Source organism: Centruroides vittatus, unplaced genomic scaffold (genome assembly GCF_030686945.1).
Source record: "Centruroides vittatus isolate TY-2023 unplaced genomic scaffold, ASM3068694v2 scaffold_1424, whole genome shotgun sequence".
Taxonomy (NCBI): domain Eukaryota; kingdom Metazoa; phylum Arthropoda; class Arachnida; order Scorpiones; family Buthidae; genus Centruroides; species Centruroides vittatus.
In genome coordinates this window covers 416,122-439,554 of record NW_027122677.1, presented here as the reverse complement: position 1 = coordinate 439,554, position 23,433 = coordinate 416,122, and the positions used below count along the sequence as shown (strand labels likewise).

Genomic DNA, 23,433 nt, shown 5'->3' with positions numbered 1-23,433 from the left:
TTTTACGTAGAAATTGTTTCGATGAGATCGCTAAACAAAGAGGATACGCAGATTTAACTTAAACAGGAAATCTGTAAAGAGGAAACTGCATTAGATGCATCAAATAGAGAATTAATTACAATGTTGGTTCATTTATTAAGTTACTTATATATTTTGAAATTATTTATATTCCGTATGATTATATACACATAAATAGATCTGGAAACAAAGTTTCGGAGGTTTCCTTGCAGGTCAGGCCTGCATGGAAACCTCCGAAACTTCTGTGTATTTTCTGCACTTTATTTTTGAATTATTTTAAACACTTTATATGCATTTTTTTAAAATTAATTATATGCAATTTTGTCCAATTTTATATTTTATTCTTAATCAGGAGCACATCCATATTACTTCATTTTGCGTTATTATCTTTACTGTATAAAGTATAGCCGTACTGTACTATATTCATTTCCAAATATAACTTTTTCAAAGAAATAATAACAAGTAAATTTAAAATACTAATAAAATTTAATAAACTTGAGCGAGAAAAATCAAATTCATATTATAAAGTACTAATTTTTATTCTGTAATATCCTATCCTAATGCCATTTTATCATTAGAAGAGTCAACGAATGCTGTTTTTAAATTTGTTTTAATTATCCGGTTTAAATATATTACTTTAAATAAGTCAAAATAATAAAATAAAGTAAACAATTTTTATTTTGTTTGTTTAATTAATAAACATTATTTGTCATGTGACAAATTTTAAAACATGTATTATAACCTTCATTATTTCGCTTGAAGTTTAATAATAATTAACTCATTTTTTACCTAATTTTTATAAATATTTTTATTAAAAATCTTAATAATAGTTGTTTTTGTAAAACACATGAATTTTCACTAATTATCCGATAATGTTTACACATTTAAAAATTTGTTTTTTTTATCACAGACGACTGACATCAGCGGAGGTGAAGTAATGATCCGAGTCTATATAACAAGATTAATCATGCCGGAAATTATTCACATTATTCTAAAATATTATTTAGTAATTATCGAAATAATACGTCATTTTGATTTTAAATTAAATAGTTTATGTAAGAATTAATTTCTCAATTTTAATGAATAGTTTTTAACCAATATTAAGCAATTCATTGAATAGAAATGAACAACCACACTAAAAACTTGTTAACTTAAAAAAATATATAAAAATAATAAATAGTTTTTACTTTTATAAACATAAAATAACTTTTTCTTTAATAACGTTGCACTATATTATCCACAGAAGCTGCCCATTAACGTTTATATATTATACTTTTGATGAAGAATATGTAAGCAAATTTTGTATGTTTTAATCCACAAATAATTATTTTAACTGTTAATACCTGTAAATGGATATGAATTCATTGTATTAATACAGTGGTTCCCAACCTTTTCTAGGATGCGGAACACTTTTGTGGGCAATTTTCTTTAGCGGAACACTTACTTAAGTTAATATGAAATACATAAGCTTGTCATCAGTTATTTTATTAGAATTGAACAGTTATAATTCAAAATCTCTACTCATATTATTAACCCCAATTCTAAGACAGGAGAAAAATATACCTAAATAACTTTAATGGGAAACTTGTGCTTGATGTTTTTTACATGTTTCATTCAGTTTTTATCATTGCCTTTATCTTATTCGAAACAGTAGTACACTCCATAAGTACGAGTCGTACATATATATTTAAGTTTATGAAAATTTTATGATTTTAATTTTTTGATATTCGGCGGCTCGAATACGATTGTACACTTTCCGATTTGCGACTAAATCTGCGGAACACTTGGGAGATGCTTACGGAACACCAGTGTTCCGCGGAACACCGGTTGGGAATTACTGTATTAATATATATTTATTAAGTATTTTATATTGATTACAATATAAAGAATGATACATAAAACTTAAATATAGGCCTACTGCATTAATTCTCAAGAATAAAATCACTCTTGTATATATACCTTTTCAGCTAAGATTGTTGATTATAAAATCTCCATTAAATTTAAGATACTGTACTAAATTCACGTATGAATAGGTGTTTATAGTGCTGCATCATCACCTTGTATGTGTAGGCCTAATACCAAAGTAATACATTTTGTCACATAAAAATAAATATAATAACGAGTGTCGCATGACTTCAATTACGTAAGATTAGGTAAAATAATTCAAACGTATTTGAGTAACATTCTCCGAAAAACGTGACCTAACTTGCTCTACAGCATCCATATTCTAAAAATCCTGGAAATGCCACTGCGTAATATTAAGGAATAATTATCATTTCGCCTTATTTAAAATAATAAAAATCTAAACAGTAAACTTTACTTTATATATAATTATATATAGACATAGAAATAGCAAATATTTTGTTTTATTCAAAATGTTTCTGTATACATCGAGACATATCACAAGCTTCAAATATAAAAACAGAATATCACATTTTTATAATTAATAGTTGACTGGTTCGGATTCGATTAGCCAAAACGTTGAATAATTTTTCACAACGGATCCCCTAAAAGAATTTTAAAAAATAAGTCATTTTTGTATACGAAAAATAAAAATTGCTTTTTAATTTTTTTATATACACGTTTATTAATTTTTCAACTCGCAGTTTTGTAAGGAAAAAAATTTGTCAACTTACTTGAAAATAACTGATCCAGTGACATCGGTAGGTGGATACCAAACAAATTCAAATGTCGATTTATCATTTGCATCTACGTGAGTTACGGTATCCTGTAATGATGTATTTGTATTAAAATCTGTTTTTTTTAATCTTAAGAAAGATATTTATTAAAAAAGCACATTTATAATAAAAGAAAAGAGTTCTCACTTTAATAGAATCACAGTTTATTGTTCTCAAACCAGTTTTCTCTTCAAACTGGCCATCAACGGGTTCTCCGCTTCCGTCGAAAGCTCTGAAAACGAATCCTTTGAAGTCGTCTCCACTAAGAGTTACTAATAAACAAAAGTACATTTAAGTAACATAACTTAAGAGATAATTAAGTTAATAGATTTCTATACTCACAGGTTATAGAATTATCGGGATTCTTTATCGCGTCCAGTTTGTAGGGAGAAGGACCAGTTTGGGGTTGATGGATCTCCGAAGTCGGTACTCCATCGACTATAACGCGATGCGCGGGTGCTAATGTGCCACAAGCTTCGGGTGGTGCTCCTGTTGGATAGGAGTAACAACTATATGCCAGAAAGAATATGCCCAAGAACACTTTCATTTCCATTTTATCTGCAAAAATCAAATGTTAGCAATTATAACGCGTTTTATTTAAGAACATTTAAAACATAATTAAATTTCTAACGTGTAAATGGTTTAAAGACTTACTTATTAACAGTTGATTATTGTATATACTTTATTTTAGTAAAATTTTCTGACTTATATAAGTAAAGCCCGATAAGCAGAAGAGTTGCGATTTGTTAATATATTAGCTTGAACCAATAAAATTTCAATTTGGTTGTGCAAGAGTTTGCAATATAATGTTATCTATGTGTCATAAAGTAGTGTTAAGAGGAAGTCGAAAATAATTTCAAATTCTACGAACTGGTTGTAAATTATCACGTGTCTGGATTTTAAAATCGATGTTATTATGTTTTCTAATATATAAGAAATATTTATTATAAATTATTCGAATGTTTTATATTTAATCTTAAAGTTTCTTTGTCTACTTTTTCTTATTTCTATTTTTAGTTGTCAACTATATTTTACAGTTAATGCAAACTTGTTATATCATAATCTTCTTAACATTTTTTACTACCATTTTTATTGTTAAAATACGCTTAAATATAAATGCTACATCACGAAGCACATAAATACCCATTTATGACTTTTGTGGTCACTCAATAGGGACAATTAGGTAGTGTGGTCACTTATCGCTTAAGCCAACTTTGTAGTGGCTCGCCCGGTTCGATCCAAGTTCCCCTGAAAGGTAGGCTGACCCTTTTATCGCCTCAGCATTCGGCCTTCAAATCTTAATCTTATCACCTTAGTTTATATTGGTTATCTGTTAAAATATCCGATACAAGTTACTTTTAATATTTTGACACGTATGTTGTAAGTGTATTGAAAACACGGAACTATTTTTATTATTTTTTTTAAATTATTCTCAAAATTTTCAATAAATTTTAGAATATCTTAGAAATTTAGACAGCGTAAGATGATTAAAATAATTTAAATGGAACATTTTTAAATAGTTAATTTTTACTTTTCCGGCTGTTATATATAACAGAGGGAAAGTATGGCGATCGGTCAAAAAGTGACCTCCACCCCGAAAATTTTTACATTTTTGGACTTAGGTAACCTTGAAACGTAATTATTTACTTATATAAATTATAAGTAAATAGAATGTTTTTAAAGATTTATTAAAAAATACAAACATTTTGTTTTATTCTTTAAATTACAGAATTTTGTCTACTTTAAAGATCAGTTGAACAAATAACATAAAGAAAAATATAGGTTATATGATATGTATTTTCGGATGTTATTGACTAATATACTTTTCCTGTTTTTTATATTACAAAGGATAAATCTATTCGATGAAAAATAAATTGTATTTTGTATAATTTAATGCATTTATTTAAAAAGTGAAGCATTATTTGCATAAATATCCCACTGTTTATTAAATGGATAGAGTATTTTAATATAATTCGTCAGCAGAAAGTGAAAAATGGCCTGGTTGGTGAAATTTTGAGTAAAATTTAAAGTCGCCAGGTCATTACACTATTAACATATTTACAATTTATATGGTAATTGTCATCGTATAATTTACTTAAATTCATCAACATTTTTTATAAAATATTCATCTGTTTAATTGCAGTCTTCTTTACAAAATTTTTTTATAATATATTCATATCCTGAAATTTGAGGTTTGTTTTATTTATTTTATTTATTGCGCTTAGGTTCGTGATTCATTTATATACGTTATTTTCTTAATAGTTATAAACACAATTGATGAACTGTAGGTAAGAGAAAATCGGAATCATCAAAATGGAGTCGATTTCAGGGAAGTTTGAGATTCATTTTTAATGTAACTATGCTATTTTTAAAGTAAACCGACATATATAATACGTAATATAACATATACTCGATTAATTTGTCTAATTTATAGATTTATTTATCAAAGAAAGCTTTAAAAACGTGCCCCAGAATGTGAATGATGCTTTGACCTTAACTTGATCAGCATTATACATTTGTTCTTTCCAGGAAATATAATAATTTAAGAATATGTAGTAAGTGTTTTAACTAATTAGAATATAGAGATATATCGATATTAATTAAGATGTTATTTTAAAAAAAAATGTGTCTTGATTCTCACAGAACAGGACAAAGTTTTCGTGTTTTAAATACAGAAATAATATAAAATATTTCTGTATTTATACTTTTTAATAAAGAAATTTCGATTAATTTAATAAATATTTTAATTAAAACATTAATATTTCAGTAGAAGAAATTATAAAAATTTTATTGATACTTCCTTCGAGAAAAATAATTTACAGCGATAATAAATTCGAAATTTTTATATAACAATGCAAATTATATTTTTAATTTTAATAACAATCTAATATTGTGATTTATATTATTGTTTATTTATAAATAATTCAGACTTATAGATAAAAAATATATTTTTGTATAAGTCCGAAATACTATAGAAAAATCTTGTTTTGAGTATAATGAAGTAGTCATTGACAATTTCGAGGAATTAGCTTAACATTTTTCCAGAAAAAACTCCTTATTTTTTAATTTTATCCTTCATAATTACGATTCTTAGAATAGAACATATTGTAAACAATATCCGCTACGTTAGAATACAAAGAATATATATATATAAATTTAAAATTATTTCAGAATATTCTACGTATTTACGTATCTACATTCTAAGTACTATGCATTTTAAAAAATTAGGCTACGATATTTGTCGTCATTACACGATTTTATTGTTTTTATAAAACAGAATATTTATTATTAAGAGCAGTAATCATTGTATTTTTGATTATGACAGTAACAGTTCCGATTTTCATTATATTTTGAATTTTATGCACAGAGAATTTTTTAAATGTAAAGTATTATATGTTAAATCTTTAAACTACATACAGTATATGTTATCTTTACATTAAAACATACGGTACCTTTTAATACTGTGTATGTTAAATATTCTAATTTGTAGTTGGCCAGATGAATGTATGCGTGGCAATTCGGATTCGAACCCGATTCAAACCTTATAATCTAATGTATAATATGAATAAGATTGCTTCATCCTTCACTTATGCTAGCTGATCCCCTCATAAACAATAGAGCCTTAATGTTATGTCTCGCGTTAATTAATCAAATTATTAATTGGAAGGAAAATAAATAATATACTGTATAATTATTTTAAAATTAGTATCAACAACAGAGCTAGAAAAACAAAAAATGTAAAATTAATTCATAAAAAATTTAACTTTTATATGAAAATAACCAATCTATAACCAGCTAGAGGTACAGTACCGAATAGAAATTGCTTATATAATTAATTTTAAAATTTACAAATAACTGAGCCATTTGAATAGTCAAAATAATCCATCTAATTTATAAGGATGAGGTTTGTGTAATTCTGAAGTGGATTTATCATCTAATCCAATGATATGATGAGTTGGGAGAAGGCATAATGGTCTTGCATGCTTTACAGAGCGCTCCTGTTGAATATACTTTTCAATAGTACGTCTACAATAGTAGAAGTAGAAATTTAATAGTCATTTTGCAATGAGAAATTCGAATAAATATAAACTTATGCTATCATTAACGCAAAAATTTAATTGAGAATCTTCTTATATAAGTTACAAACGCTTTTTATAAATGGTTTTTAAAACAAAGTAGGTTAAAATATTTATTTTTATACCTTTTAAATGTACGGTAAATTTCTAATAAATTCTTGCTATTAGGCTATATTAAATATATGCTAAATGAAAAACAAAAAGAAAGTGATGCATCAATAATACAGTATAGACCATCTTAACTTCATCTGATAAAAAGTAAATATAAATATTAATATAGATATATAAATAGATAATTAATTTTAACTGGAATAATTATTTTTATAAAGTTTGAATGTTTATTATACTTGCAAATTTATCAAAACGATAACCTAGAATGTCTGACATGCAATGATGCGAATTCGATAACAAATAGAAAGTTAAAAATTTGAGAACATTGTGAAACAGAATGGGAATTTTACTGTTATCAATTTTAAGAAAAACAATTACCAAATGTAATAAATCTGTCAACATTAAAGGTGAATGGTCCCTTTATCACGGATTAAAAAGATCTGAATAATATGCATTTCCTTTCGATGTAAATGTTTAGTTGTTAAGTTTTAGAATTTATTGTCATGATAATTATATTTTCCAGCAGTTTTTAAGAAGTTTTAATATTTAAAACATCATATTCTAAAAACATTAATGTTTCTAAAATAATTTTTTAAGTGAAAGACTTGCTTTTCTACAGAATTCATTTAAAACAATTCGCTTTATTTACGAGGGTGAAAGGAGTTGGTCAATTATATACAGTGATACAGTGACTCGGTTTTCGTGAATAATCCGTCCGAAAACAATCGGCGAAATCCGAAACCGACGAAAACCGAGACAATTATTTCCATATGAATCAATGTAAATCCAATTAATTCGATCTAGACACTCCGAAATACATACAAAAAATACATTTTATAGAGAATTAATATAGCATTAAATACTAAAAGCAATAAGAAATTAACATAAAAGACTAGTTAGCATTAAGATTAAAGATAAGATAATTTGCATTAAGATGAAAGCAATGGAATTGTTCGGCTAGACACGCGGGGTAATGTCTTGTCTAGTAGAAGCTAGTTGGATATGAGCTTTCTGCCTATATCGCCCCGTGGTAAAGTGTGACGTAATTGTCATGTAATAGTAGTTGTATGCGTTTATGATGGTCGTATCAAGGGGAATAATGCCTTCCGGGAAATCCGTTTAAGGGTAATTGGCCCCTATCCAGGCGTTACAGACGTGGAAAAAACCCGGAAAACTTTACGTGGCCTGCCCGCCTTGGCGAAGCGCGAACCCACGACCGAACTCCCACAGTGTTCGGGTAACGGAACCGTTGGCCAATGGTGGGCCGTCGCGGGATAATGTTCACACAACGAGAAATAATGCCACACTGCGCCGGAAAACGCGTGGGTCGCCCTTTGTTTTTGCAAAATTAGCAGCGAAGTCACTTGAGCACGCCGACGAAATCCGAGGCAATCGACGAAAACAGACAAATTTTTCGCGAAAAAAATCGACGATAACCGAAGTCAACGAAAACCGAAATATTACTGTATCGACTTACATTGAACAATACAAAATTATTTCTACTGCTTCTTAACTTTTTAAAGCCTTTCACTCTGTGAGCACTGAATGAATCCTTTTAGCAAGTTCACTACGATTCGGCCAGACCCACAATGGAACAACGGATATTGAGATATTCGGTCCTACATATTTGTATTAATATATAGATAATGGGTCGTTTCTATATATATAGACTTGATAGACCACCCCTCGAAAAATTCTTGGGGTTTTTCGACTCGTCTGAATCCCATGTCCCGTAGAATGATAGGCTACCACCTTAGCAGCTCGGCCATCCGACCATCGCTGCTTCTTGACTGTAATAACAAAAAAAAAGATTTTCAGATGGAATGAAGATTATAAACAGTAATAGAAACTGAAATATGTAAAATACTTTTAAACACTACATGTACAGTACATGATAGAAAAAAAAATAATTTTATGAATGACTTGAATTGATAAATATTGTCAATAATATTCTTGTTACATAACTTTATAGAATTATACGAGTATAACAAAAATATTGTTGATGGCATTCTTATCATATAATGTTTTTATGATTTGCTTTAACTTAACAATATGATATGAACTTTAGTTATATGATAAAACTAATTTATATATTTAAATTATTTAAAAAAATTTTTCTTTTATTTTTAGTACTTTATCTAGACATTTAAATTAAATATATATATAATATTTTGTGAATAAATTATATTCTAAATACAAAGTGAAAACTCGGATAATATAATAAAATTGAATAATACATTTTTTTTTTGATGACTTCTATTCGCATTAATATAAATTTTTAAATTGTAGATATGAATTTTATTGATATTCAAAGTGAAAATATATGTCGAGGGCTCTTTCAAGTTCACTGAAAACAAAAACAAAATATTTGTTGAATTGTTTTTATTTAATTGTTTCATTTATTAATTTATATTAATTAAACTGAAATTTCTCAATAGAACTGTAATTACGTTGTTGCTTTATGCCAGAAAGATTGGATCTTCACTTTTTGCTTTTGAAATTGCATACTATCCTATAGCTAATAGATTATAATTAAACTTTTTTCAGTTCTTTCTACCATATTTAGAAATAGATTGATAGAAAGACGTGAAATATAGAATTGAAAGTATCGTTTAGAAAACAAAATAGTTTATTTTTGTCTTTGATGTGAAGAATGATAAAGTTCATAGTAAATTACTTGTTATGTGGATAGTGGGAAGCAATGTTTTATAAGAAATAAAAAATAGACTATGTAATATCTTTAAACAATAGGGGAGAGGAAAAGAAGGGGTTTAAAAGAAACTTTGAGATAAAAACGTGTTTACCATAGATTGTGTCATGTTATATTTATAACTAGCTGTTACCCGCGACTTCGCCCGCGGGATTTTACAAGCAAACACCATTTATATTTAGTATTTCAACAACCATAGTAATTGTTATTTAACACCTACCGCTGAGAATGATGAGAATTGCCGAGAATCAAACGAATTATTTTCAATTTGAACAATTTTCTGAAATAAAAAATGGAATCTAAAATAGTAAGTAGAAACCGTTCTTCAGGTTAAGCCTTAATGCTCTCCCTCTCCCCCCGGGGAAAATTTCGTAAAATCCCTTCTTCGTGTGCATTTTCATGTCGTACCCTAACTGTGTACCAAATTTCACCTCTTTAGGTTCAGCGGTTTCCTCTGGACGATGATGAATCAGTCAATCAGTCAGTCAGTCAGGACCAAGTAATTTTACATATTTAGATAAACAGATGTTCGTTTTACCTCTAATCTGTCTTGACACCTTTTCTCTAAGTTTACATAACTTGTAGGATATGTAAATTATCTTGCAAGTGATTATAACTTAATACATTATTTTCATTTATTACAATTCAATTCACTTACAAAATTAATTTATAAAGTACTAGCTGCTTAAACCCGGCTCCGCGCCCGCAGAGCCAGCTTTCGAGAGAACTTTGTTCTTTAAGTATCTAATTGTCAAAGCATTTTAAAAAATCTAGTAACGGTTTGCTTAACTTTCCCGGCAACGTTTAGTGGTGCCATCTATAAACGAAATGAAAAAACGCTTAATTTTGAGGGTATGGATGGTCTTTATAATAATTGTAAATGCTAATAACGAGTAAAATCGTCATTATGTCTGACCCTATTCGAGATATACACGACCCCCTTTATCTCTCCCATCCCTTCGACCTTTAACCACCAAAAAATACTTATGTTAATTTACAAAACTAATTTATACACGATATTCTTTGTTTTTTCTTTTGCATAAATCAAATTTTTTGGCAAGCTATGTCGGGAACAGGCGACGTACAACTGGCTGTGACCAAAGTATAGTGTCTTTAAATAAACTCCTTCATATTTGAACGCTTGTCCTTGTAAATTTTTTGACAGTCATGGCATAAAGTATCTTAACAGGAAACTGTAGTTGGTTAAAACAAAATGATAAATTTGTTGAGATAATAGAAATTCGCGGGTTAAACATGTCTTTCCTTTTGCACAACCAATAATAATAATAATAGCTTCTATAACATTTGGCGAAAGGTTTTTAATGCAAAGACATGTACTGTTGCATAAACGTGGCGCAGTTAAATTCCTCAGCAGCTTAGTAGTACAGTCGTTCTTTAATGAGACTATATTTGGAAGTATACCATTTTGTTGTATGCTATTTAAAAATAGATTTGAGTATAAAATGTCATTAACATCTTCCATAATTATCAATCTATTTATAGGTACTGTACGCGAACCTCAGGTATAATTGAAAAGGATTTAAGATTATTTTACTGAATAATAAATAAAATACACGTGAAAACCTTCCACAGACATAGTGGAATAAGTGTGCTAATTTTTGTGGGATTTAGTTCAGCCGTTTTGCTAAAGTTCGGGACAAAGAATATGACATTATATATATATATATATATATAAAGACTTTGAGAGCTTTAGAATAAAGTAACATGTTTATACAATATTATGTTTTCATCATTACTACTAAATAAAGGAATTTTTCTAATTAACGAATTTGAGAGGATCAATGTTTGATACATGGAAAATTGTATACATGGAGAACAACAAATGATCAGTTATAACTTTGCAAGAAATTATCTGAATAAAAAGACCCACCGGTGGCCAAATGGATCAAACTCCCGAACACTGATAGTTGATCGCGGGTTGGTGTCTGATCAACGGGCTAGTCACGTAAAATTTTTCAGGTTTCTTTCTCATCTGTAACACCACCCGGGAGGCATGTTCTTGACAGATTGCCGACATGTTGCGTTACCGTATTCCATGAAACGGAAACTAATTAAGTTTTCATTAATGTAATTACAGTAGAGCGTCGAAAAGTGGAACCAATTGGGGACTGGGGTCCTTCCAGTTAATGATTTGTTCCAGTTTCCGACTTTGTACGAAAAAATACATTAACCTGTCCGATGTTCAAATTTTTCTCCGTTGCGTATCGCTTCCTGTTGAATTTTTCTCCGTTGCGTGTCGCTTCGTGTTGAATTTTCGTCGATTTTAAGCCTAACGAAAATTTTTATAATAATCATCGAGGCTATCGTATCGTTAAAAATTATTTCTGCATTTTGTACAAACAAAATAAATATATTAAAGAATATAAAAAACATGAAAATTATACGTTAGAAGTAAATTTAGTATCAAAAACATTCGATTCAGCACGACACAGTCCGACTGAAAATCGTTCCACTTTCCGACCATTCCACTTACCGACGTTCCACTTATCGACGCTCTACTGTAATCTATTACAATAATTAGAAAAACATTAAATATTCGATTTTAGAAAAGAATATAATCCATATAAAGCACAAACATCTTTCTTTTGTAAATCATCACAAGATATTCTTATAGTTTTAGCTTTACAATAACTAAGCAATCAAGTAATCAATGCAAAATGAATTCCAGGAAATCGAAATCATAAATCTGGTCTTTATTTCGAGAATGTTGGCAACTTTACTATCACTTCTAGATTTCAAGAAAGTAATTCACTTAAATCGTGATGTTTTCCATGTTACCTCAGATAATATTTTCAGAGTAAGTATGGTATAAAACTTCTGCTGTAATAATTGTTTCAGAATTAATACTAAGAACATACACAGAATATATGAATAAAAATGTAATGTTCGTTTGTGCCTAACAGGTAATCTCCGAAAGTTCTTCACCGATTCCTTTGAAATTTTCACACAACGTTCCATTCGAATACGGCCGTGTTTATATATACAGTAGAGAGTCGAAAATCGGAATCAATAGGGGAAAAAAGTGATCACGTGACATAGGTGTCGCGCATATCGATACGGTTGTAAACAAGCTGTTCCGTTCGAAGGATAGCTTACTTTATAATAATGAAAGAACGAAAATATTTTTTAGGAAGGTTAACAACGGTACAATTAAAGGAAGAATTAAAAAAGTACAATGCCAAGTTAGCTGGTAGAAAAGCCGATTTAATAGAAAGGTAAGTTAAAATAATCTACATCTATATTTTTATCGTTAATTATTACATTTATAATTTCAAGTCATTATAACTATTACATGATAAGGTAACTTACCAGTAGATGAAAGTTTTAAGAATAAGATTTCACAAAATGCACATTTTTCGTCGATAAAAACATTTAAAGATCAGTAAAGTTCTCATTGATTCCTTTCACATTTGTCTAACCAATACATAAGGTCAAAACTTTAATCAAAATAAATTTTTTTTCCTTTGGAATATGGTCATGTACTGAGCCTGATATATTATAACCAATTTATACCAGTATCTGAAATGTTAACTGTACCAATAGGTTATCACTGTAATTTAGAACAATCAATACAAACAAAACTACTTTCTATGAAGTTCTAAGACAATATAAGAGATATATATCTTAATCTTTTACCAAGAGAAAACAATATTTGGAGTATTTAAAATAAATATAATCAAAATGTCTTTTTTATTGGTCACAAGTCATCTTGTTTCAATAATTTAATACAATAAGACTAATTTCTTCACCAATAAACTTTTTGTACAAGTGAATTTTTGCCCATTTTCTTTTACTAAATCTGGCATACACTATATGTATGCCATATTTAGGTGCTTGTCAATACTGTTCAGTTACCTTATACTGTTTATTTTTATATTATATGTAATATATTAAGGTAAGAATATAATATATAATAATAATTTTTGCCTTTCCTGTCAATGAGACAGAAAAAACTAAATAAAATATTGGTGATCATATCTTAACTAGTTATTAAACTTGTTTACAATAATTTTCAGGTTACTGGCATATGAGAGGAATCAGGAAACTCATAATTTTTCTATATCCTGTGATAGCTCTCCTGAACTCAAACTTCCTGATTCATCTGAATATAAGGATCTCTCTCCAAGTTTACAAATACCAGTTTTGACTATAGAGACAATTGATGCCTACATGGAGATGTCAGATCAAAGAATGCCACTGTCTGCTGTGCAGATGTATTTTAATGAATTCTTATTAATAATAAGAGGAACAAAAGAGAAACATCTATATATATAAAAATGAATGTATGTCTGTGTGTGTGTGTGTGTGTGTGTGTGTTTGTCCTTCATGCATTACCATACCATTTATCCGATTGCCATGAAACTTTGGGAAGTTGTTTAATACACTCCCACAAAGGTTTCTGGCATATGTGAAGACCACCATTTCCCCCCTTCAAAAATATATTTATATATGGATTAAGGCTTTTATGTCCAACAGATGGCGCTAACTTCCGACGACCTAAGTTTGCTTCTCTGTGAGGCATTGTTTTTCTGTGAGAACGGACTAAACCAGATCATTTTCTATCTATCTATATAAATAAAATATAACGTTCGTTTGTTCCTACCGATTCCTTTGAAATTTTGACACTACGTTGCATTCGAATACGCACGTGTTTTTATATAATACACATGTCGAAATTCCCCCACTGGGGGGAGAGGGACAGGATTAACGCTTACTGTGAAGAACTCGGCTTCTATTTATACTATTTTGCATGCGTTTTTTGCGTTTTTAATTGCGTTTTAATAGGTTACGTCAACAGAATATATACTAAAAAGAGATTTTTCGATATTTCCTTGCGGGGGAGAGGGACAGGATTAAGGCTTACTGTGAAGAACTCAACTTTTATTATACTATTTTAGACGTGTGTTTGATTGCGTTTTAATAGGGTACGTCAACAGAATATACACTAAAAAGGTATTTTTCGATATTCCCTTGCGAAGGAGAGGGACAGAATTAAGGCTTACTGTGAAGAACTCGGCTTTTATTATACTATTTTACATGCGGTTTTTTGCGTTTTTAATTGCGTTTTAATAAGTGACGTCAACAGAATATACACTAAAAAAGGGATTTTTCGATATTCCCCAGCGGGGAAAGGGACAGAATTAAGGCTTACCGTGAAGAACTCGGCTTCTATTTATACTATTTTACATGCGGTTTTTTGCGTTTTTAATTGCGTTTTAATAGGTGACGTCAACAGAATATACACTAAAAAAGGGATTTTTCGATATTCCCCAGCAGGGAAAGGGACAGAATTAAGGCTTACCGTGAAGAACTCGGCTTCTATTTATACTATTTTACATGCGGTTTTTTGCGTTTTTAATTGCGTTTTAATAGGTGACGTCAACAGAATATACACTAAAAAAGGGATTTTTCGATATTTCCTTGCGGGGAGAGGGACAGGATTAAGGCTTACTGTGAAGAACTCGGCTTTTATTATACTATTTTACATGCGTTTTTGCGTTTTGATTGCGTTTTAATAGGGTACGTCAACAGAATATACACTAAAAAGGGATTTTTCGATATTCCCTTGCGAGGGAGAGGGACAGGATTAAGGCTTACTGTGAAGAACTCGGCTTTTATTATACTATTCTAGACGCGCGTTTGATTGCGTTTTAATAGGGTACGTCAAGAGAATGTACACTAAGAAGGGATTTTTTGAAATTTCCCTCACGGGGGAAGTGTTATCTATATATATAAAAACGAATATGTCTGTCTGTCTGTCTGTCTGTCTGTCCTTCATGCATTACTACACCATTTATCCGATTGCCATGAAACTTTGGGAAGTTGTTTAATACACTCCCACAAAGGTTTCTGGCATATGTGAAGACCAACATTTCCCCCCTTCCAAAAATATCTTTATATTGGGTTGTCGGAAAGTTCGTAGCGATTTTTGATAGCCGACAGTTGAGACACCGATTGACGCAAAAATGATTAGAATTGTACAAACCAATAAATATTACAATAAATGACCTTGAGACGCGTCCGTTACAAAAAAACCGTTAAGATTATTCAAATAGCGTTTAATTTGGCTCATTGCAAAAATGGATGCGAACAACGTGCATTATCGACACTTGTTTCTTTTCTTTTTTCGTAAACGCAAAAATGCTGTACAAACAGCAAAAAAGATATGTGATGTTTATGGTGGGAGTGCTGTATCAGAATCAACTGTTCGAAAGTGGTTTGCAAAATTTAAAACGGGTAATTTCAGCCTTGAAGATGCTCCTCGCTCAGGAAGACCTCCTGTTATTGAAGAGGACCAAATCAAAGCATTATTGGATGAAAACCCTCATTACACAACTCGAGAGATTGCAGACATAGTGAAGTCATCAAACAGTACTGTATTTCAACATCTAAAGAAGCTCGGATACGTGAATCGTTATGACATTTGGATACCTCACGACTTAACGGAAAAAAACTTACTGGATCGCATCTCCATTTGTGATTCTCTTGAAAAACGAAATGAAAATGACCCTTTTCTGAAGCGTTTAGTGACAGGTGATGAAAAGTGGATCATTTATAACAACATCAGCCGAAAACGATCGTGGGGTAAGAAAAATGAATCACCATTAAAAACTCCAAAGGCCGGTCTTCATCCAAAGAAGGTCATGCTCACTGTCTGGTGGGATTGGAAAGGAATCCTGTACTATGAGCTGCTTCCACAGAATCAAACAATTGATTCTGATAAGTATTGTTCCCAATTGGATAAGCTGAACATGGCAATTAAAGAAAAACGTCCGGAACTGGCCAATAGAAAAGGCATTGTGTTTCACCAAGATAATGCCAGACCTCACACGTCTTTACGAACACGCCAAAAATTATTGGAACTAGGCTGGGATGTTTTACCCCACCCCCCTTACTCACCCGACCTTGCCCCGTCGGACTACCATTTGTTCCGTTCTCTACAAAATTCCCTTCATGATAAAAACTTTGATAGTTTGGAAGCTTGCAAAAACCACGTGGATCAGTTTTTCGCGGAAAAAACTGGAAAGTTCTACGAAGAGGGTATCATGAAGCTGCCCCATAGATGGCAACACGTCATTAAAAACAATGGCGCATACATAGTGGAATAAAAGTATATTTTTAGTATTAAAACAATTTCTTTTATTTCTCTTAAAAATCGCTACGAACTTTCCGAACAACCCATATATATATGTATTTGTGAACTGTTATTTGTAATAATTTTTGTTTAATCACTTTATTTTTGCTAATTATGTATTCACTTGACCTTTGTTAAAACCTTAACTGTATCTTAAACAACAATCGAAGTTGTATGAGGGAATTTGCCTATTTTACCGATCTTGGTACTCCCGCTTCCAAATTTTAATATCAACTTAAAATGGTTTAAAGAGACAAATTAGAGTAGAAACGGTTTATTATCCAACTATCAGAAAACTGACAACATGCAAGGGAAAACAGAAAGGAGCAATTAAGTAATTAAATTAATTTGTAAAGGATTAAAAATATAAAAGTGGAAACATCGTACCCCCCTTCCACGGCACCGAGTGTCACTTCTACAATGTTTACACATTAAACGAAGAACTTAGTCAAAGCAATCAATGAATAATGATGAGAGCTGTCACAAAACAAAGATGAGTCACATCAACAAGATTATGACTCTATAAAAGTTAGATGTCATTATCAAACAACAAAATAAAACAATCATCTCAGCTACGATGACGAAACCGCCAATAAATCATCACCCGATGACGACACTACCATATAAATCATCGTCTGATGACAAACTTTCTCATGCTAGAAGTGTTTAAAAAGGGAGCTCCAACCCGATCAAAGAGTCAGATAGAAAGTCAGAGACAAGACTCAAGAGGTCTCAGGGTCAGAAAGAAAAAGTCAGACAAGAGAGTAGACCAGAAGCAGTAGTGAAAAGTAGTGAGAAGCAGTGAGAGAGAGACATTTAATAGTAAGTTGAATCGATTTAAAAAATTGAATAATTCTTTGAATAAATTCGAAATTGAATAATTTTTTCGAATACTGATTTTTCCCATTTTTCTCAGCGAATTTGCAAGCATCGCCGACAGTTATGCCCCCCAAACGTCAATCAATTGGTCGATCTACATCTCAAGCACGAAAGAAAAAGGCATTACGAGCTTCAGAAACAGACGAGGAACAGAAAGCAAGATTACAAGCCGTTCGAGTACACACTGCTCAAGCCCGTTCTTCTCAAACGAACGAGCAACGAGAATGGAGATTGAAAACCAATCGAGTACACACTGCTCAAGCCCGTTCTTCTCAAACGAACGAGCAACGAGAATCGAGATTGGAAACCAATCGAATACACACTGCTCAAGCCCGTTCTTCTCAAACGAACGATCAACGAGAATGGAGATTGAAAACCAATCGAGTACACACTGCTCAAGCCCGTTCTTCTCAAACGAACGAGCAACGAGAATCGAGATTGGAAACCAATCGAATACACACTGCTCAAGCCCGTTCTTCTCAAACGAACGAGCAACGAGAATGGAGATTGAAAACCAATCGAGTACACACTGCTCAAGCCCGTTCTTCTCAAACGAACAAGCAACGAGAATCGAGATTGGAAACCGATCGAGTACGCACTGCTCAAGCCCGCTCGAAGGAAACAATTGACCAACGGGGAGCAAGACTAGGAATGAATCGAGAACGCAATGTTCAATCCAGATGGACACTCCACGCTGATTTGAATCTTGCTGCGTTTAATTACGATGCTGATTATGATTACAGTCTTCATCGAAGTGTCGTTATTGAAAAAATGGACAAATTATGCAAATTTTGCCATGCTTTGAAATTCAAAAATGAAACTCCAGGAATGTGCTGCGCAGGTGGAAAAGTGAAATTGCCAGAATTGCATTTACCACCCGAACCATTATCAACGTTGGTATCAGGTGACACAAGCCAGTCGAAACATTTCTTGGCAAACATACGCAAGTACAATTCATGTTTCCAAATGACATCGTTTGGTGCAACAGAAATCATACGTGACAATTACATGCCAACGTTCAAAGTGCAAGGGCAAATTTATCATCGTACTGGATCACTTCTACCACTGCCGGATGCAGATCACAAATTTCTCCAAATTTATTTCATGGGAGCCACTGATGAACAAGTTGATCAACGTTGTCGATTCAATACCGGCACTAATCGAGAAATTGTTGCTGCATTACAAAATTTATTCGATGAACATAACGAATTAGTTCGACTGTTCAGGACGGCCCTCGAGCGAATGCCAGCTGATGATTATGTAGTTGTCATTAGAGCTGACAAAACACCAGCCGGCCAACACGAAAGACAATACAATGCACCAACAATTAATGAAGTGGCGATCGTCATAGTTGGCGAAGAATTTAACTCACGTGATATAGTTCTTCATCGCAGAGATGGTAATGTTCAGCGAGTCTCCGAAACTCATCGCTCATACGATGCATTGCAATATCCAATTTTATTCTGGCAAGGAGAAGATGGATATCATTTCAATATCAAAATGAGAAATCCACAAACAGATAGGGAGACCAATAAGAAAGTCAGTGCCATGAATTACTATTCTTATCGATTGATGATTCGTGAGAACACAGACAATCACATTTTGAAATGTCGGAAATTATTCCATCAATATGTTGTCGATATGTATGCAAAAATCGAGACTGAACGACTTCTTTTCATTCGACTGAATCAAACCAAGCTGCGCTCTGAAGAATATGTTCATTTACGCGATGCAATTGCTACTGATGGCAATCTCAACGAACTGGGAAAAATGGTCATACTGCCAGCTACATTCACAGGAAGCCCACGGCACATGCATGAATACGCACAAGATGCAATGACTTATGTTCGCGCATACGGCCGTCCAGATTTATTCGTAACATTCACATGCAACCCTACGTGGGAAGAAATTAAAGATCTTCTGTTGCCTGGACAATCGTCTTCGGATCGCCATGACATCATTGCACGTGTGTTCAAACAAAAGTTGAAATCTATGACGGATTTCATTGTCAAACATCATGTTTTTGGAGAGACACGCTGTTGGATGTATTCCATTGAATGGCAGAAAAGAGGATTACCTCATGCACACATTTTGATTTGGCTGATCGACAAAATTACACCAGACAAAATTGATGAAGTCATCTCAGCAGAAATACCAGATGTCAACATTGATCCAGGCTTATTCGAAGTCGTTACCAACAACATGATTCATGGTCCATGCGGCGCGATCAACAACAATTCTCCGTGCATGAAGGATGGAAAATGCACGAAACGCTATCCACGAGACTTACACGCCGAAACTATCACTGGAAATGATGGATATCCACAATATCGTCGACGATCAACTGAAGATGGTGGCAAATTCATCACTCTAAAAGTACGCAACAATGACATTGAAGTCGATAATCGTTGGGTTGTGCCGTATTCACCATTACTCTCAAAGACTTTCAAAGCACACATCAATGTCGAGTATTGTAATTCAGTGAAATCGATCAAATATATTTGCAAATATGTCAACAAAGGAAGTGATATGGCAGTTTTTGGAGTGGGAAATGCATCTGCACCAATCAATGAAATCGATCAATATGAATTGGGACGCTACATTAGTAGCAATGAAGCAGTTTGGCGTATTTTCTCCTTTCCAATTCATGAACGTCATCCAACAGTTGTTCATTTGGCAGTACATCTTGAAAATGGACAGCGTGTGTATTTTACAACGGAAAATGTACATGCAAGAGCATTATCGCCACCGAAAACAATGTTAACTGCGTTCTTCTCATTGTGCACGGATGATTTGTTCGCAAAAACGCTACTTTACTCAGAAGTGCCAAAATACTACACATGGAATGCATCAGCGAAAAAGTTTCAACGTCGTAAACAGGGCAAACCAGTTGAAGGACATACGAATTTATATTCGTCCGACGCGTTAGGCCGTCTGTATACAGTTCATCCAAACAATCAAGAATGTTTTTACTTGCGATTACTGTTAGTTAACGTACGTGGACCGAAATCCTTCCAAGAACTGAGAACAGTAAATGGTGAAGTATGTGCGACCTATCGAGAGGCTTGCCAAGAATTAAATCTTCTTGAAAACGATGCACATTGGGACACAACACTCGCTGATGCATCGAACACTGCTCAACCACAGCAAATACGCACGTTATTTGCGATAATATTGACAACGTGTTTCCCATCCAATCCGAAAGATCTTTGGGAAAAATACAAAGATTGCATGAGTGAAGACATCCTACATCGTTTGCGAGCAACGAATCAGAATCCGGACATGCAATTTACACCACATGTGTATAATGAGGCGTTGGTTTCGATCGAGGATAAATGTTTGGCAATCGCTAACAAGGGATTGGGGCAGTTGGGAATGTGTGCACCGAATCGATCTGTAAATGACGCTTATGATCGTGATTTGCAACGTGAAACACACTTCGATGTCGATGATTTGGGTACATTTGTTGAAACGAATCTCCCAAAGTTGGTTTCAGAACAACGTGTTGTATATGACACAATAATGCAAGCAATTACATATCAAAGGGGCGGATTGTACTTCATAGATGCGCCCGGAGGTACAGGTAAAACTTTTCTCATTTCACTAATTTTGGCAACCGTTCGATCACAGAATAAAATTGCACTGGCAATTGCATCATCTGGAATTGCGGCAACACTATTGGATGGTGGTCGAACAGCGCATTCAGCACTGAAATTGCCATTGAATTTGCAAACCACTGAGACGCCAACATGCAATATCACCAAAAATTCCGGAATGGGCAAAGTTCTCCAAATATGTAAACTTATCATATGGGACGAATGCACAATGGCTCACAAAAAAGCATTGGAAGCGCTTGATCGTACACTGAAAGATTTGAGGGGAAATGACCAGCCCTTCGGGGGAGCACTCATTTTATTGTCTGGTGATTTTCGACAAACTCTGCCAGTTATACCACGTTCAACACCCGCCGATGAACTTAATGCATGCCTCAAATCATCTGTTCTATGGCGACATGTAAAGAAATTGACTTTGAAAACCAATATGCGTGTTGAACTACAAAATGATGTATCCGCCGAACGTTTCGCAAAACAATTGCTGGATATTGGGAATGGGAAGATGGCAATAGACAGAACTACACAATGTATCACATTGCCAACAAACTTTTGTAAGATGACATCAACCAAAGACAAATTGATTCAAAAGGTTTTCCCAAATATCGCACGGAATTACAAAAATCATCAGTGGCTCAGTGCACGTGCTATATTAGCAGCTAAGAACAACGATGTCAATGACATCAACTTCAGCATTCAAAACAGAATACCAGGCGAAGCGACAACGTATAACTCCATCGACACTGTTATGAATCAAGACGAAGTTGTCAATTACCCAACAGAATTCTTGAATTCACTAGATTTGCCAGGAATGCCACCGCATATTTTAACATTGAAAATTGGTGTGCCTATCATTCTTCTTCGAAACATCAATCCACCACAACTTTGCAACGGTACAAGACTTTCGGTGAAAAAGATGATGAACAATGTCATCGAAGCTACAATTTTAAATGGGAAATTCAAGGGGAAAGATGTACTGTTGCCACGTATTCCAATGATCCCAACAGATATGCCATTTGAATTTAAACGTTTGCAGTTTCCGGTGCGAATCGCTTTTGCAATGACCATCAACAAAGCACAGGGACAATCGTTGCAAGTGTGTGGGCTAGATTTGGAGAATCCGTGCTTCTCACATGGACAACTGTATGTGGCCAGCTCACGCGTCGGAAAACCTTCTGATTTATTCGTGTACGCACCAGACAGAAAAACAAAAAATATCGTGTATCCACAAGCACTCCAATAAATAAATAGAATTGAAACGACACTTTGAAATGTTTTCCCGATGAAAATTAAAATAATAATAATAAGTTTCAGTAAAAATAATAAAATGTAAATTGAATTTTATCATAATGAGTTTGCTTGAATTTCCTTTCTCCTGAAATCGCAGCAACGCGCGACGGGTAAGCTAGTTTTTTTATATTTTAAAGGTAATGTAAAATCTGAATTAATCAAGGGGAACAGATTTACACAGATTTAGTAATTACAGATGATGGGGTTATAGAAAATGTAATATGTGAATGTACAGCAGGTAAAGGGTCTAAAGCATATTGCAAACATGTATATGTAACACTATTGGCAATAGAAGAATATGGAAGAACAGGCACATATAAGTGTCACAAAACATGCACACAGGTTCTGCAAACATTCCATCAGCCTACCTGCCAACATAAAGGTTCCCCAGTTAAGGCTAGTGAGCTTCCATTTCATTTATTTAAGAAGAGAGGAATGAAAAGAAAATTATTGGAAGACATAAAATTTGACCCCAGACCATCTGGCAGTACAATCCCTGATTATACAAACTTTGTTATTAATTTGGCAATGAACATGCAAAGTGGTTGTGCAATACCGATATTGCAATTAAGGCAACCAGCAAACATGAGGGCTTTAGAATCAGATCATGATTATTGCAAAAGCACAATGTCTGAAATGTTTTTAAGTGCTTTACATGTAACTGAAGCAAGTAGGGAGTACATAAAACATTTGGAAAAAGAGACCAGATTACAATGAAAAAGTGCAGTTTGGAAGAAGGAACATTTGTTGCATTTGACATCTTCAAACTTTGGAAAAGTTTGTAAATTAAAATCAACAGACAGAGTAAAATTGTGTGGCTCATTACTGTCAAGTAGGCCAATAAAAAGTAAGGCAATTTCTCACGGCTTAAGGTATGAAAAAGAAGCAATTGAAACATATTCTT

General features: G+C 32.7%; 1 protein-coding gene and 1 long non-coding RNA gene across 2 annotated transcripts in view; one reads left to right on the top strand and one right to left on the bottom strand.

Annotated features, from left to right (window-relative positions):
• Nucleotides 1-2,368: 2,368 nt before the first annotated feature.
• Nucleotides 2,369-3,496, bottom strand: LOC136986957 (putative defense protein 3). The gene is made up of 5 exons (XM_067284599.1): nt 3,351-3,496; nt 3,039-3,254; nt 2,844-2,968; nt 2,655-2,746; nt 2,369-2,525 (listed from the first exon to the last, which is right to left on the bottom strand). Exons 2-5 carry the CDS (start codon nt 3,247-3,249, stop codon nt 2,462-2,464), a joined length of 492 nt encoding a protein of 163 aa, XP_067140700.1. The 5' UTR covers nt 3,250-3,254; nt 3,351-3,496; the 3' UTR covers nt 2,369-2,461.
• A 391-nt stretch (nt 3,497-3,887) lies between these two features.
• Nucleotides 3,888-23,433, top strand: part of LOC136986959 (uncharacterized) — a 32,130-nt gene continuing 12,584 nt past the window's right edge. Inside the window, exon 1 of the long non-coding RNA XR_010882564.1 lies at nt 3,888-3,951. This is a non-coding gene — a long non-coding RNA (uncharacterized lncRNA). The remainder of the gene's footprint in view (nt 3,952-23,433) is intronic.

Bases quoted from the DNA above. Each gene is read 5' to 3' on its own strand.
- LOC136986957 (XM_067284599.1), bottom strand. From the start codon at position 3,249: ATGGAAATGAAAGTGTTCTTGGGCATATTCTTTCTGGCATATAGTTGT. The intron at 2,969-3,038 runs GTGAGTATAGAA...TTTGTTTATTAG, and splicing joins TCCCGATAATTCTATAACCT to TAACTCTTAGTGGAGACGAC. The intron at 2,526-2,654 runs GTAAGTTGACAA...AAATTCTTTTAG, and splicing joins ACTGGATCAGTTATTTTCAA to GGGATCCGTTGTGAAAAATT.